The 14,746-nt window shown below is 37.3% G+C and overlaps 3 protein-coding genes across 5 annotated transcripts in view; 2 read left to right on the forward strand and 1 right to left on the reverse strand.

Annotated features, from left to right (window-relative positions):
* Positions 1-5,637, forward strand: part of Mnat1 (MNAT1 component of CDK activating kinase) — a 240,901-nt gene extending 235,264 nt beyond the window's left edge. The window contains exon 8 of the mRNA XM_021247889.2: positions 5,142-5,637. Within this exon, the coding sequence (XP_021103548.1) occupies positions 5,142-5,178 (37 nt within the window). The 3' untranslated portion in view covers positions 5,179-5,637. The remainder of the gene's footprint in view (positions 1-5,141) is intronic.
* Positions 240-10,984, reverse strand: Trmt5 (tRNA methyltransferase 5). Its single transcript, XM_004837438.4, has 5 exons — positions 10,836-10,984; positions 9,132-9,784; positions 7,051-7,175; positions 5,153-5,804; positions 240-4,798 (listed from the first exon to the last, which is right to left on the reverse strand). The coding sequence occupies exons 1-5, from the start codon at positions 10,838-10,840 to the stop codon at positions 4,713-4,715; spliced, it is 1,521 nt and encodes a 506-aa protein (XP_004837495.1). The 5' UTR covers positions 10,841-10,984; the 3' UTR covers positions 240-4,712.
* Positions 10,702-14,746, forward strand: part of Slc38a6 (solute carrier family 38 member 6) — a 66,818-nt gene continuing 62,773 nt past the window's right edge. For all 3 annotated transcript variants that reach the window (XM_004837437.4, XM_021247867.2, XM_087195222.1), the window contains exons 1-2: positions 10,702-11,184; positions 12,279-12,409. In XM_004837437.4, coding sequence (XP_004837494.4) covers positions 10,702-11,184; positions 12,279-12,409 — 614 coding nt within the window. The remainder of the gene's footprint in view (positions 11,185-12,278; positions 12,410-14,746) is intronic.

Genomic DNA, 14,746 nt, shown 5'->3' on the forward strand with positions numbered 1-14,746 from the left:
TGAAACTTCAAAGGCTTTTATTATACCCAGGGTTTTGCTTAAAGAGTGTGGATGTGGATAGGCTGGATATATTTGTAGCATCCCAGGTTTGTATGGGTCTGTTGCATAGGTCACTGGATATGGGACACAGTTTCTCAAGCAAATTAAAGAATTTCCTATCAAATTTCCATCACAACAGATGTTGGTTTTATAGGTGGAAAGCTGTGAACCAAGACTTGTGGTGAAATAGCCACATGTAATAAATTCATCTTATTTTATTAAGTAGAGATTAAATTCAGGAGTACATATTCATCTTTACATTTCTATCTGGTAAATGGGAAAACCAAGGCACTGAATAATTGACTAGACCATAATACTATACACAGGTTGATAAAATACCAGAATTAAGAACACACGTTGGTATTTAATCCAAGTCCAATTCTAGGTATACTCTACCAAGGTACCTATCTTATTCCTTAAAATCTTGAGGATTTAAATTTTTAAATATAAGGCTGGTTGTGGTAGCACACGCCTGTGATCCTAGCACTTAGGAGGCTGAGGCAAGAGAATCACTTTGAGTTTGAGGCCAGGCTGAACTACCCAGTGAGAATGTCTCAAAATAAAAATTTAAATCTACAAATCTGTTCAAATAGAATATTGAACTTAGTTGAAGCTTTGTTACATTCAACTGCAAAAATAATGTACTTAAAAGAGAATGAAATAATGAAATAATACATTTTGAAGGCTTTCAAGACTTATTCTGAGTTTACCTTAAAATTGTCACCTGAATCCTATTATTATCAAATGAAATGAAAGATTGAATGACAACAAATATTCTAAGTTGATGTGCTTACTTCTCAACCTCCCAGTGATTTATTTCCTCTTTCAGGACAAAGACTACATCAGTCTTTCATCTACATGAATCAAGTCTTTTACCATTTTACAACACTAGTTTAGAAATAATATTTTAACAATTACTGTTTACCTATGTGCCAGGCACTATGATTCATGCGTTGTATTATCTAATCCTTACAACAATACTACTATTACTTTTCCTACTTTAACAGATGGAGAAGTAGAGAAATATGTAACTTGCCAGGAATCCATACAATTTAAATTAGCAGAACTGGGATTTGAATGCAAGGGATCAGGCTCCAGAGTCCATGCCACAGAGTTGACTGCCAAAGTTGGATAACAGCGATGCTAAAACCAGATCTAGGTGGTTCAACTTCATAGACCTTCAGGAAATTTTATAGAGCAAGTATCTAGATCTTTTATGAGACATAATGACATCAACTCAGTGATCTTGTTAATTTCCTGAGTTCATTATCTTGAAAATGCATTTTCTAATACCTGTACTCCCTCTCAAGCAGAAATTAATGGTATAGAATGCACTTACATAACAGGATGCATTATGACTTAGTATTCTTTGATTAAAATAGTTCATCTAAAAGCTTTGCTTAGAAGCTGACTTTGACAGCCAATAAGTCATCAGAAAATAATTCTAAAATTCAATCAAGGTGGTAGAAAACTTGTCAAGTTAACAAAATTAAAAAATTGCATCTAATAAGCTTTATAGCTGTCATTTCCTAGTAGATTATAAAGAGTTTATTTACTAGGTATCATATCAAAGTTTAGGTGGGTCTAGATTTAAATAGTGAAATAACCATGTGCTCACTTACCCCAAGTGAGAAAGGGGAGAGCTAAATATTAACTGAAGTATTTAAGTATTCTACTTTATGTATAGAATATCTTCTCCAATTGAAGGATGACTAAATGGAGCCAAAAGTCTTTCTACTTTACATATGTAAGAACATTATTTGTAATATATACTTCATGACCCAGCAAATTACTGTACAGTACTTGGGTTGAGTTTCAAAACAATTTAAATGTTGCTAGACAAGAGGGTCTCTTAATTCATTACTTCCCTACTACATCTTGTACCATTTATTGCCTTAATTTATGTACATTAGCTGTCAGGCTTTAGAAGATAAGTATTTGAGGTTGTGATTAATGATCGAGTGAAGGGGTCCTCAACCTTTTTTTTTTTTTTTCATACTGGGGCTCAAACTCAGGACCTTGCGCTTGCCAGGCAGGCGAGGTGCCACTGAGCTACATCCCCAGCCCCACTCCAACCTTTTTCGGGGTAGGACCAGAGTAAATTTTTAAGGCTTTTCAGGCTAAGAGGCAAATCAAGGACATTATATATGTACTTAGGAGATATAACAAATAGCCACAACTTTTTGACAAAATTCAAAATACAATGAAATACAATTTTTTTGTAATACTCTTGGAGAGGGATAACATTACCTTTAATTGGAGATCTAATTATGACCTGTCATCAAAGTTAACTGCAAATAATCACCTGTCGATGGTTATCTGTGAATGAGATTTTACATTTTAGAAAAAAATATCTTTTCATACAACAGGTACTAGTAAATATTTTTCAATCTAGGACAGTGGTGGTGAACCTATGCACATGTGCTGCAGCAGGCTGTTTGTATCATAGAAAGCTCTACAAGCTTTGACATCGTGGTTCTAGGAGTATATATTAATTGAGCATATTCATTACTTGAAAGGCAACTGTAAAACTCTTAATAATTCCTTTGATACCTGCCTTTTAATTGTCATTAATCACTTCCAGTTGATTAGATAGACGCTCCTGAACTGCAGTTAGATTTTGAAATGGGGAAGTTTTCCTGGTTTTGCACCAAGGCTGCCCAAAATGCTGAACTTAAGGATATATCCACTAATTTGTGAGGATGGAAATCTTAATTTTTGAATAGCAAGAAAGATGTATAAAGTAAGATACTGGAATCCAAATGTCAGTTGTTTTACTACAGTATATTTCACATTAAAGTTATTTTAATCTTAGGTTGTATTCTTTTAAGAAATATCAAGTCTTCAACAACATCTAATTTCCAGTCATTCAGTGTTCCAAAATTATGTTTAAGGGTGGTTCTTAAGAAAAATTTAAATCTTGACTTTTAAGCCCAAAAACTGTCAAAATGCTAATAAGAAAGTCAAACTGAGGTAGGGTAGGTTAGGATACTCACTTTCAATTTCTGACATAACTCAAGGAATTAGAATGGTTAGCTGTGAAAGCAAATGAAGTTTACCCCTATTACTACTGGTTCAGAAACAACAGATTGAAATATTTTCCATAAGGGACTTGCTGATGAATAATATAGTGAATAACTACAGGCTTTAAACTCTTGACATTTTCACAAACTTTGTAAATTTAAGACTTTTTCTGTTTTTTAGCCATTGTCAGTTAATAACATCTTAACACATTCCACTTGAGGCTGTCCAAAATTGTTTTCTCAACTCCTTGGAAAATATTCACCCAGTTACTTCATACAGAATATTCATAGAAGCTAACTCTGTAGTCACTTTAAACTTGGCAGTAACACCTCGAATAAAACTAGCAGTATTAGTAACATCTATCGATCCATTAAGAGGCATATGCTATTCAGAATTATTTGCCTTTTTAATTGACGATTGATACTGCTTCCATTGTCCTTAAGTCTCTTTTTTGGTACCGGGGATTGAACTTGGGACCTTGCGTTTGTGGAACCACTGAGCTAAATCCCCAGCCCCATTGTCCTTAACTCTTAACTGTTCTTCAGAAAGTCCAGTAGTCTTCAGTTTATTTTCCTTGAATACTTTTTGCCTTCCCTTTTCTTTCTTCCTTCCTTCCCTACCTCCTTCCTTTTTAATGCTCTATCAAATTTCAGTTTTGTCACATGTCTCAAAATATTATTCTTTTGTTTTTCAACCATTTGAAAATGTAGGAACATTCTCAGGTCTTCGGCCATACAAAGAGATGGTGGGCCAGACTTGGCCTGCAGGATGTAGTCTGCCTATCCCTGATCTAAATAACCTCAGTTTTTATTGTAATAACTGGTAGTGTAGGAGTAATTATGTAAAATTACTACACTGTTCAATAAAGGATAACTATAAAATGGTATTAGTGCTTTCCTATTGTAACAGTACACAGTTACCCAAACAATTACCTACAAACTCTTTCCAAGAGACCAACGATATTTAAGCCTATTTATCCTTTTTGGTTTGAGACAAGGTCTTGTCATGTTGCCTAGACAGGTCTCAAATTCACAATCCTCCTTCCTGAGTGTTACAAGTCATTGGGACTACATGCATGCACCAGTAAGCACATTTATCTAATAAAAAATTGGATACAATTTAGATTATAAAATAATTATTGTGACCTTTAGTCCTGATTTTTCAACTTCCTTGGATTAGGAAATGCCTGATTAGTAAAGCATGCTCCAGGGTGTATCTGGGTGTGTCATGGCAGCATGGCCTTGGGCACTTCTTATGGTCCCTATCCCATGTCTCTCAGGCAGTGTTCCCCTGCTGTTTCCTGGCCACCAGGGACTAAACAGCTTTGCTCTGCCATGCCTGTCTACCATTATGTTTCTGCCTTGGAGCCTGCTGACTATGTACTGAATCTCCTGAAAACATGAGCCAAATTCAGCCTTTCTCCCTTTAAGTTGTGTGTGTTGGGTATTGTGTCTCAGCAACAGGAAAGCTAACTAATACAATTATATAGTATGATTTAGATAAAACTATAGTTTTCATCCAAACTTTAATTTGGTAATAAGATGGCAGAGCAAAATACCTGAGAGTTCAATATTAAATTTTTATGAAATTATACAAATTGTATTTTACTACATAAAATTATAATGGTGAGATGGAGAAAACACTTCCAATTAAGTATTTGAAACAATTTCTCTTTTTTCTTCTGAAAAGGCATCATCTGTCTTCTGTCGCTTAACAGGTGGATCTTCATGATCCTCTGCAACAAATACAGAAAACCTATTTGAGATAAGGTATTTAACAGTTAAATGTACTTTAAAAAACAATACAGGCATTTTAAAGATTTTTTATTTTTAAGATTTTTCAGTCAACTTTGATATAAAATAACATTCTTGTGGATTAGATTAATGAAAGACTCTTACTAAACTGAACCATGTCCCATACTAAAATTTTGAGAAACAAGTCAAACTGAATGGTGATGGATGTTAAACCAAAATAACTTTAACTAGAATTAGTCTAATGTCCTAATTCCAAATTTAATAAACATGTATATCCCAAAGAAATTACATGAAAAGTATTATACTTTACATTTATTTCACCAGGAACTGCTCACCTAGTTTGATGGTCTGGTTCTTGTAGAGCACAGCAGCTGGGATCTGAAAGGTGATGCACAGCATTTCTTTGTTCGGGGCCACATTCCTTACTGGGTGAACTGAACTGCATGCCTCCAGGGAAACGCCTAGTGCAGTTCCAGCTCGTTGCCGCACGTCCTCAGCAGGATCAGCATCTTTGGAAAAACTGTAACAGTGCACTCTGGGAAGGAGTTCACTGCTGCATGGCTGCCCATCTAAAAGCGATCTGAAAGCACTGAGAAATTCTATAGCCTTTGCTGGCAAGTTCATAACGATGTGGATGGAGGATTTTCTTTCTTCTGACAGCTCCAGCTGCTGCAGTAACTCTTCTTTGACTGGTCCTTGGAGGAAGTCTTTCCCATCCAAGTTGAAGACCTTCACCTTTTGGCCCACTTTATTTAATTTACAATTGTGCAACAGCCATTTATGGGATTCAGGATTGAGATCATTGGCAAACACAGTACAGTTTTTCTTTGCTGCCGGAATGGTGAAGGGCCCAACCCCAGCAAAAACATCAAACAAAACATCCCCAGATTTGAGAAGGTCTGTAATACGGCTGTGTTCTGTAGAGAGGCGAGGATTCCAATACACTTTTGAAAAATCGAATTCATAAGTATAGTTGTTTTCTCGAACCTGAAAAGGTATGGTTTTTTAGTTAATCTGCTTGGTCCTAAATTTCAGCCACTGATACTGGATAGGTGTATGTATACACATGAGCACACACATTTACCTTTACCACTATCACAGCAAATAACAGCAGGTTTAAAGGCATTTTAATTAGAATCGGTGTTTATGCTATTTTGGGGGCCAGTTCGTATCTTGTGTTACATTTGTTCATGAGAAAAGTCATCTCTTTGAAGACAAACACAATCACATGAGGAATTTTTCAGAAAGGCCAAATGACTGGTTTAATTATTTTCTTAGGTCACTAGATGGAGAGGAAAAAACTATAATTTGAAACAACACACCACACATATCTTTATAGTATGTAGGTAAGGTGCTGATAATACTTCCACATAGCAAGCTTCCCTCTTTTTAATTTTTAGTTAGCAAAAGGGAGGCAAAATTTGGAGGTACGTATTCTACTAAGTCTTCACTTGAACTCTGCAAATTTCCCATCTATAAATTATACCAAGTATACAAAATGAGTCATTCCTGTATTTCTTTTCCCAAATTTTAGTTTTTATGGGTATACTAAATACATACATTGAAGCTAAATCTCAATTAAAAGTAAATAAGACTTGTAAGATTTCTTTCCAGTCCATCATAGACATGTTAGAATACTGAAAATAAAACTAAAATTATAGTTATGGAATATGACCTTAGCCAACATACTAAGCTCAATATTTTATGAACGAAGAATTAAAGACCAGAAAGTTCCAAAGTTATATGAATCTGATAGATATATTCTCTATCTCCTGCTTCCTGGACTTTAACTGCAAATTTATAGACCTTTTCCCTTCCAAGGCACAGCATATGCTCTGGCCAAATTAAGGTTCCAGAGTGGAAAATGTTCCTGGAAGTTTCTGCCAACTGAAAGTCTCTCCAGGTATAACTAGGAAGGCTTAAATGTCTTGAGAACTACATATTTTACCACTTTATTTTCTGTCACTTACCCTGTCGACTGGCAATTCATTTAAAGAAATATAGAACTAAAAAATTTTAATAATAATCCATTGTATCCTTATCAGAATTTAATCAATTCTTCTGAGAAGGCTTTACTGTCAATATTAACCCACCAATAATATGTAAGTCCTTAGATTTTGGCATACTCATCAATATTGGGTGTTATACATATTTTTTAATTTTTCCACCTATTTTGATTCTAAACACTAATCTTGATGTACATCCTACTAGGATATAATGAAATATTCTGTACCTTGGTCATCATGTTCTCTTCTCCAGATAGCAGTTCCATTTCAAAATTTCGGTATGTATTGTCAATATTATTGATTTTATTTACTGCTGAGGTGATTCCTGGATTTTTGTCAATCATAACTTGGCCTAAAAGATGAAAATTAATAATAAAATACTGTCTATTGGTTATAAAATGAATGCTAAAACTGGAAATATTTAACAGAAATAAGCTGTATTTTCTTTTGGTTTATAGATTTAAAACCTATTGTACCTAGTGTGTGCAATGCTGCATACAGTTGTAGAGTTGAACAGGATACTAAAATTAATTTCTGATAGTTACCAATACACACAAAATATATGGGTACATTTTTAAAGAAAAAAATTGGGTATTAGGCTCTACCTAATATTTGTCCACATTTTTACTAAATCTCAAATGTACTAATATAAGTAAGCAAGAGGTAGACCATAGGGAAGTGGAAAAGAATGTGAAGAACCTGGCAACAAATGTTCCCAGAAAACATTAGCAAAAACATCTGCCCATCCCTACTGGGCTCAAATTAAATGTTTTACTGTGTTCTTGAACAAATGCCTCCACTTTGGAAATATATGTAAGCAAAACAATGTTTCCAACAAAAGAAACACTGATTCTTTAGAATGATCTAAATGTTCTTTTCCTCAAATATCCATAAGCAGAAAAGCTACAAAAATAGTAAAATACATCAGAAATGGCAATAACAATGATGCCCTTTAATCTGTTTTTCGTCAGCACTTTAGAAATTTATAAAAATCTATATATTACTTCATTGCATAAGAAAAAATAACTTGATTTGTAACTTAGTAAAAAGTACATGGTAATACAAATATGTGGAAATATAACCAGAATTTCACTTTTACTCTGATACTTGGACCCCTGATTTTGAATATGATAACATCAATACATTCTAATCAGTCATTGCTCTTTCCCTGATCTGCTTCAGGTATCTGGATTCAATTTTTACGGTGTAGAAGTAAATTTTTTGTTTGTTTTGTTTTTTGAGACAGGGTCTTGCTATGTAGTTCAGGCTGGCTTCAAATTCACAGCAATCCTCCTGCCTCAGCCTCCTGAGTGCTAGGATTACAGGCATGCACCACCATACCTGGCTAGAATTTTAAATGAGAAATGAAAATAAGTCAATTCTGAAGTTCTATAGTAAAATCTTTAAAATTATTACTATATGGGAATGCTTTAATTTTAACTTTTGATTGCCCCTTTATGAGTTTTAAAAAATAGGCATGCCAAAGGAATGTTTGAGTTAGAGTAGGCAATAACTGTAGGAAAGCCTACATCTAACATCTGTACCCAGTCAACACTTACAAAGTTCTGCTCAAGTATTTATTATACTACCATTGTACATTATCAATCAATAAAAACAAAGTTAATGCCTAACAGCACAGTTCTAAAATCCTACCCATGCAAAGCATTGAGTACTACATTTTAAAGCTGAAAATAATTCCTAGAAGTTTTGAAAATTTCAATTTTTTTAAAGGACTCTAGAGAACGTATGGACATCAAATATTTATATAAGGCTAAATGCAATTTTGATTAGTCCTCTACTTCTCTCTTATCCTAAAGAATTAAGGCCTTAGGTTTAAACCCGGATATACAGGGGTAGGACATTAACAGCATTGTTTTGAAAAAGCTAGAACCTCTAAGAAACAAAGTATAGTGCCTAAGATACAGAAGAGGCTTAGTTAACACTGTCTCGATAAAAGCATTAAGTAAACAGTGTTGTCGTTTTGACTATGAAAACCCATTTATAAAACCTAGTACTAAACATTATCCCAAAGGCCTAATAGTCTTGTATACCAAAACAAATTCTGTTCAGTGTAGAACAGAGTTCTGTACTGGTGTACCTAAAAGCCTAGACCAATATTTAGAACTTGCTATGACTCTGAAGAGTATGCCAAATTGGCCCTCAAAAGAATATATGCAGCTCAAAATTTGGCTTAAAATTACAATGATAAGCTGTCCTGTAATGTGGCATTTAAAAAATAATTTTCAAAACAAAAATTAGATTTTGCTGATTGCTTTCTAGTACATGAACATTACCACAACATACCTACCGATTAAATGCTTGAATGGTAGCTGATGATCTCGAAGGTTCAGGTGTGCAATATGTCCCACTCTGCTAAACCCTGAAATCACATCTTGACCTTCAGGAAGCACAGCTCTCAAGATCTCTTCTGACTTAAAGTTTTCATAAGTTAGTTCCAAATTATATTTAAATATCTGTGGACTGACATCAAGCTGATTTAAAATATTAAGTTCTGCTTTTTCAAAGGAATCATGAGTAAGTATTTTATAGGGATCCAACATAATTAATCTACATTCGGCATCTTCTGGATCTTCAATCACACGCTTTATTCCTGGGCGCTGCAGTGCTGCCCTTCTAAGGGATTGCATCAATCTGTTGACTATTTCTTTCCTCACTTTAAGCACTGGAATGGTGACTGTCTTTTTAAAAGCTGTCTTATCAAGTTTTGTCATTCCTCGAACATCAGAGGGTGGTGAAAACAGTTCAGAGTGACTTTTATTTGTTTCCATTTCTGGCATGGTTGAGACTCTTTTTCTTTGACCCAACAAGAAAATACAAGGTGCTTTCCTAAGCTTCTGTGTAAGCGCTGTCCGTGCTAGTGGAATCAACAATTCGGATTCAGTTGGGTTACACCTTTCTACTTTCAAAAGTCTTGAGAATCCAAATGGCCTCCATAAGATTCTTTAAAAGAAAAAAGTATTCATTAAAAAAAAATCATAAAGCTACAAATGAACATGTTCACAGTGGCTTTTGAGAATAAAAATCTAACTTGCTTCAAATAACCTGCTAAACAAACTTTTAATGGTGTGAGAGAAGTATACTATCTTTTGCAGAAAAGGATGACTTTTATTATTTGCAGCTTCTGTCCATCTGCTACCTGGATGAATTAGTGATCCGTCAGCCTTGTTGTACTCAATGACCCTCTTACCTACAATTTTCTATAGAATTAAGACTGGAAGACTGAGATCTGAATTAAAGAATCATCTATAAATAAAGCAGTTACTATATATCACCAAAGGCAATGTTTACTAGGTATTCCTATGCTTATAGATGCTTATTGTAGCAGATGCTATATTATCAGTATTGGGAGGCGGGTACTGGCATACTATTTGTAAATGAGCTTTGTAAACGAAGGCCCCCAAATAGGTTAACACACACAGTCCCATTGCAGGTAAGTGGTCAGGCAAGAATTTAAGCCTCAGTGAGTGTGTTCTTAATACCGTATACTGCCAAGCTGTCTGTCTTCCATGCTTTACTGGCATGTGTCCTCACTACATCTAGAGGCTTCCGCATTTTCAGAAGAGGCTTTGCTGAGTCTTGTAACCACAGTATGTTACTCACTTCGTCTTCTAAAGTACCTAACTGGCGACTACGGTGAGAAGGGCTCTGCACCACAATTCTGTACAGCAATGAAGTCAAAGTTCACATTCAGGGTTCAAACTGAATCTTAACACTTAACCAGCTGGGCGACCCTGGGTTAAATTAGTGAATCTGAGTCTCAGTTTCTTATTTGTAAAACGTGGTCAAAGGCTGTATCAAAAGGCCTCATTGCCCAGTGTCGGACCTAAGCTCAGCATGAGGGCGGGGGGGGTGGGGTGATGACCACAAAGAAACCCCAGCGAAAAGGTACCGCCCGGGCCCCCAGGCCCTGTATGCCAGGATGGGCACCGGGCCGTCACCTCCCCAAGTCTGGGCGTCGCTCCCCAGCTGGCTCGATAACCAGACCCCTCACCTCATGGTTCCGTGCGGTTCAAAAATGGATGTTTTGTGGCGTGGGCCGCGGTGACGTCATCACTGCGCCGAGGAGGGAGAAGCGTCATCAGATCTCGACGATTCCCTTCTCTCTGCCCGCCCCGGTGAAGTACGAGAACCCGGAAGGGCCCTCCCACAGCTCCACCTCTGGCGCGATTATCCATTCGGGCAGAGGGCTGGAGTCGAGCTTCGCACAGGGACCTGGTGGCCAGCAAAGGAGCAGCATGGAGGCGTCCCAGGGGAGCTGTCACACGGAGTGGGGCTGGTACGTCTCGGCCCAGCAGCCAGAAGACTCGGCGGCCGAAGAGTCGCGGCTGTTGCTAAGCAACGTAAGTATGCTCCGCGCGCGTCCCGGAGCTGACTGCCTGCTGCACAGTCCAGAGTCCGCCAAATGTTAAGGGAGAAAGCGGCGAAGCTGGGGTCTAATTCCTGGGGGCGGGACCCACAGGCAGCACCCGACTTTTTGAAGAGGTCGGCGGAGTTAGCTTTGTGACAGTGGCCTCGCACGCTGTTGAGAGAAAAGCTGAGGAAAGGTGCAGCCTTGAGCGGAGGCTAGCGTCGCTGGCTTGGGCCCCGCAAGGGCTTTGTGACTGCCCGCTGTGTGTTAGTATTTAGGTTCTCCACCAGGCTTAGGAGGTCTTTGCAAGCGTCCCGAGATGTTTTTTTTCCTCGACTTAGTCATTGGGCGGTTATAAGCATCTTAATTCGGAGAACCCTGGCAGAGGAGTGTAGGTGGCCAGGTGAGAAGCTGGGAGAGCTAGCTCCTCTCAGATCCACCTGTGCTCTGGTTTCCGGGCGAGCGCTCTGCCGCTGAGTTGTGTCCACAGTCCCGGCACTTCGGGCACTCCGCTTTCTACCTGGAATCCTTGCATTGTCGCAGTTTATAGTTTTGTTCCCAACTGCTGTTTGGGGCTAGGGATTCACAGGAATGTATTTGCCAAAGCAAGGCGAATTGCTTCTATTTATTATATTATCCCTGCAGGTAGTCCTGACCATCTGTACAGTTGGGCGGACTTACTAATTATTATAAAGATTAGGTTTGCAGTCCTAGTAATTGGGAAGGAAGGGTTGTGGACAGCAATACGAAGCTGACTCAGGGATTCTTCAGAAATCACATGAGCTGAGCCCATGTCCCTTCTGTCGGTCTCCATCCCATTCCTATCCTATCTTCTTTCTTCTCTCGAATTCACAAGATCAGTCTGGCTCTTTCTGAAGACTATCTGGCCTCTGTACCGGAAGACGTGACTTTGCCTGGGAGCTAGATTCCTGGGACACCAATTAGGAGATGAGAAGGAAAGGAAAATGGTGTTGCAAAAGCGTGGTGATTTCCAGATGTTCTCCATGACCATTTCCATGATCTTAAAATGAAATTTGAACTTCACCATTCAAAAACTTAACACTGTTAAAATTTCTTTCCTTACAGGAACTTCATAGACAGGGATCCTCAGGAGTTTCATTTGGTTTTTCAGTCTTTAATTTGATGAATGCCATCGTGGGAAGTGGCATCCTTGGCTTAGCTTATGTTATGGCTAATACTGGTATCCTTGGATTTAGGTGAGTTTTTTCCTATTTTACCATCTCCTTTTCCCATTTTAATTATATACTGAAAGTAAAGGAATAGGTTTCATAAACTACTGTTATACAATTTCTAGTTAGATTATTTCTGAAGTTTTAACCTTTTTTTAAAAATTTGCTAATCTGTTCCTAGGGGTATGCTATTTACAGTCAGGCATCATTTAAAGAGAGGGCTGTGTTCTCAGCAGTGCCTTGTTAGGCAGCTTTGTTGTTTGAACATCACAGTGTTCTTACCTAGTGGCATTGCCTGTCACATACCTTGGGTGTTTCATACAGCCTATCCCAGGTAACAAACCTGTACAGTGTGTGACTGTACTGAATCCTATATGCAGTTGTAACACAATGGTATTTGTGTATCTAAACACATTTTTTTTTTTTTGGTACCGGGGATCGAACTCAGGACTTTGCGCTTGCAAGGCAGGTGGCAAAACCATTGAGCTAAATCCCTGGCCTCTAAACACATTTTAAATGTAGAAAAGAAACAGTAAAAACACAGTGTTAACAATTGTAGCCTGTACAGAGCACTTACCAGGAATGGAGCCTACAGGACTGGAAGTTGCTGTCAGGGAGGAGTGAGTGTGAAAGTCTAGGGTACTACACCAGACTCCTTATAAACATTGCACACTCAGGCTATCCCATGTTTATAAAAACTGCTTTTCTCTCTTCAATAGTAAATTAACCTTTGCTTATTGTAACTTTTTACTTTATAAAATTTATTTACTTTTTTTATTAAATAACTTTATTATCAAACACACACACATACAAAAAATTAAAACCGCTCAAAGAAGAACAATGCAAGGGAAAAAAGAACTACAATAATATTCAAATAAAGTAAAACTCAACCAAAACAAAACTGAAAAGCACTTTCCATATAACTTAAAAAAGCATCTCAAGCACCAACAAGACACCAGAGGATGTGATTTGTTTCAGAAAGGTCCCCAAAACCAACATTGAACAAATATTGATCTGGAAAAAAAACTCCAGTTAGCAGACTCCACATAAGCCAAACTTCTCCCTAATTTAAATTTCAATACAGTCATGTGACACGCAATGGAAACATACAAGAAATATGTTATTAGGCCATTTTCATCTGTGTGTATCCTTATTTACACTTTCAGTTTCTCACACTAGAGAAACTATTGGTATTTACACATGTGTGTCCTATTTATTTCACTTAAGAGGATGGCCTCAATATGCATCCATTTAGCTATAAATGTCTCTAGTTTCTCGTTCTTCATGGCTCCATTTTATAAAAAAAACCCACATCTTCTTTATCCAATCTCTAGTTGATGGGCACTTGGGCTGTTTCCAAGCTTTTGCTATTACGAATTGTGCAGCTATAAACATGGGTGCACATATATTGCTCTGGTAAGATTCTTTTAATTCTTTTGGAAAGATATCCAGCAGGGGGATAGCTGGGTCGAATGGGACCTCTAAGCCTAGTTCTTTGAGGTATCTCCATACTGATTTCCACAGTGGTTCACCAGTCTGCACTCCCACCAACAATGGAGAAGGGTTCCTTAAACTTTATTTACTTTTAACTTCATAAATGTTTTAATTTTTTAAACTTTTTGACTCTTATAATAACATTAAAACAAACACATTGCATACCTATACAAAAATTTTTCTTTATATTCTTATTCTATAAGCTTTCTCTATTTACATTTTTTTATATTTTAAACATTTGTTTTGGTACCGGGGATCGAACTCAGGTCCTTGCGCTTGCAAAACTTTTTATTAAAAACAAAAATATATACACACATTAGCCTCGGCCTACACAGGGTCAGGCCGGTCAGTATCACAGTATCACTGTCTTCCATTCCCACATCTTGTTTCACTGGAAGGTCTTCAGGGACAGTAGCACAAATTGACCTGTCAACTCCTGTGATAACAGTGCCTTCTGCAGCTAGGCATGGTGGCACACACCTGGATTCCCGGAACTCTGGGAGGCTGAGGCAGGAGGATGGCAAGTTTTAGCACGGCCTAAGCAACTTAGTGACTTAGCGAGACCTTGTCACAAAATTTAAAAATGTTTTTTATAAGAGTCTGTGGATGTAGCTCTATGCCAAGGCCCTGGGTTCAATCCCCAGTACCATACACACACACACACACACACAAAAGCAAAAATCCCCAGTGCCTTCTGGAATATCTCCCTAAAGGACTCGTCTGAGGCTGCTTTACAATTAACTTTTTTCCATAATTAGAAACAATGCTCTAAACAATGATAATAGTAAACACATAGTAGTAAACACATAAACTAGGAACACATTTATTGTCATTACCAAGTATATATTATAATAATGTGTACTATACTTT

The sequence above is a fragment of the Heterocephalus glaber genome, unplaced genomic scaffold (assembly GCF_053883595.1).
Source record: "Heterocephalus glaber isolate CG9 unplaced genomic scaffold, H.glaber_assembly_v1.0 deba00001608, whole genome shotgun sequence".
NCBI lineage: Eukaryota > Metazoa > Chordata > Mammalia > Rodentia > Bathyergidae > Heterocephalus > Heterocephalus glaber.

Excerpts from the sequence above, each read along its gene's own strand:
- Trmt5 (XM_004837438.4), bottom strand. Across the intron at positions 7,176-9,131 it reads ACCATTCAAGCATTTAATCG|GCCAAGTTATGATTGACAAA; the intron begins GTAGGTATGTTG and ends TTCATCTTTTAG. Across the intron at positions 5,805-7,050 it reads AAGAGAACATGATGACCAAG|GTTCGAGAAAACAACTATAC; the intron begins GTACAGAATATT and ends ATACCTTTTCAG.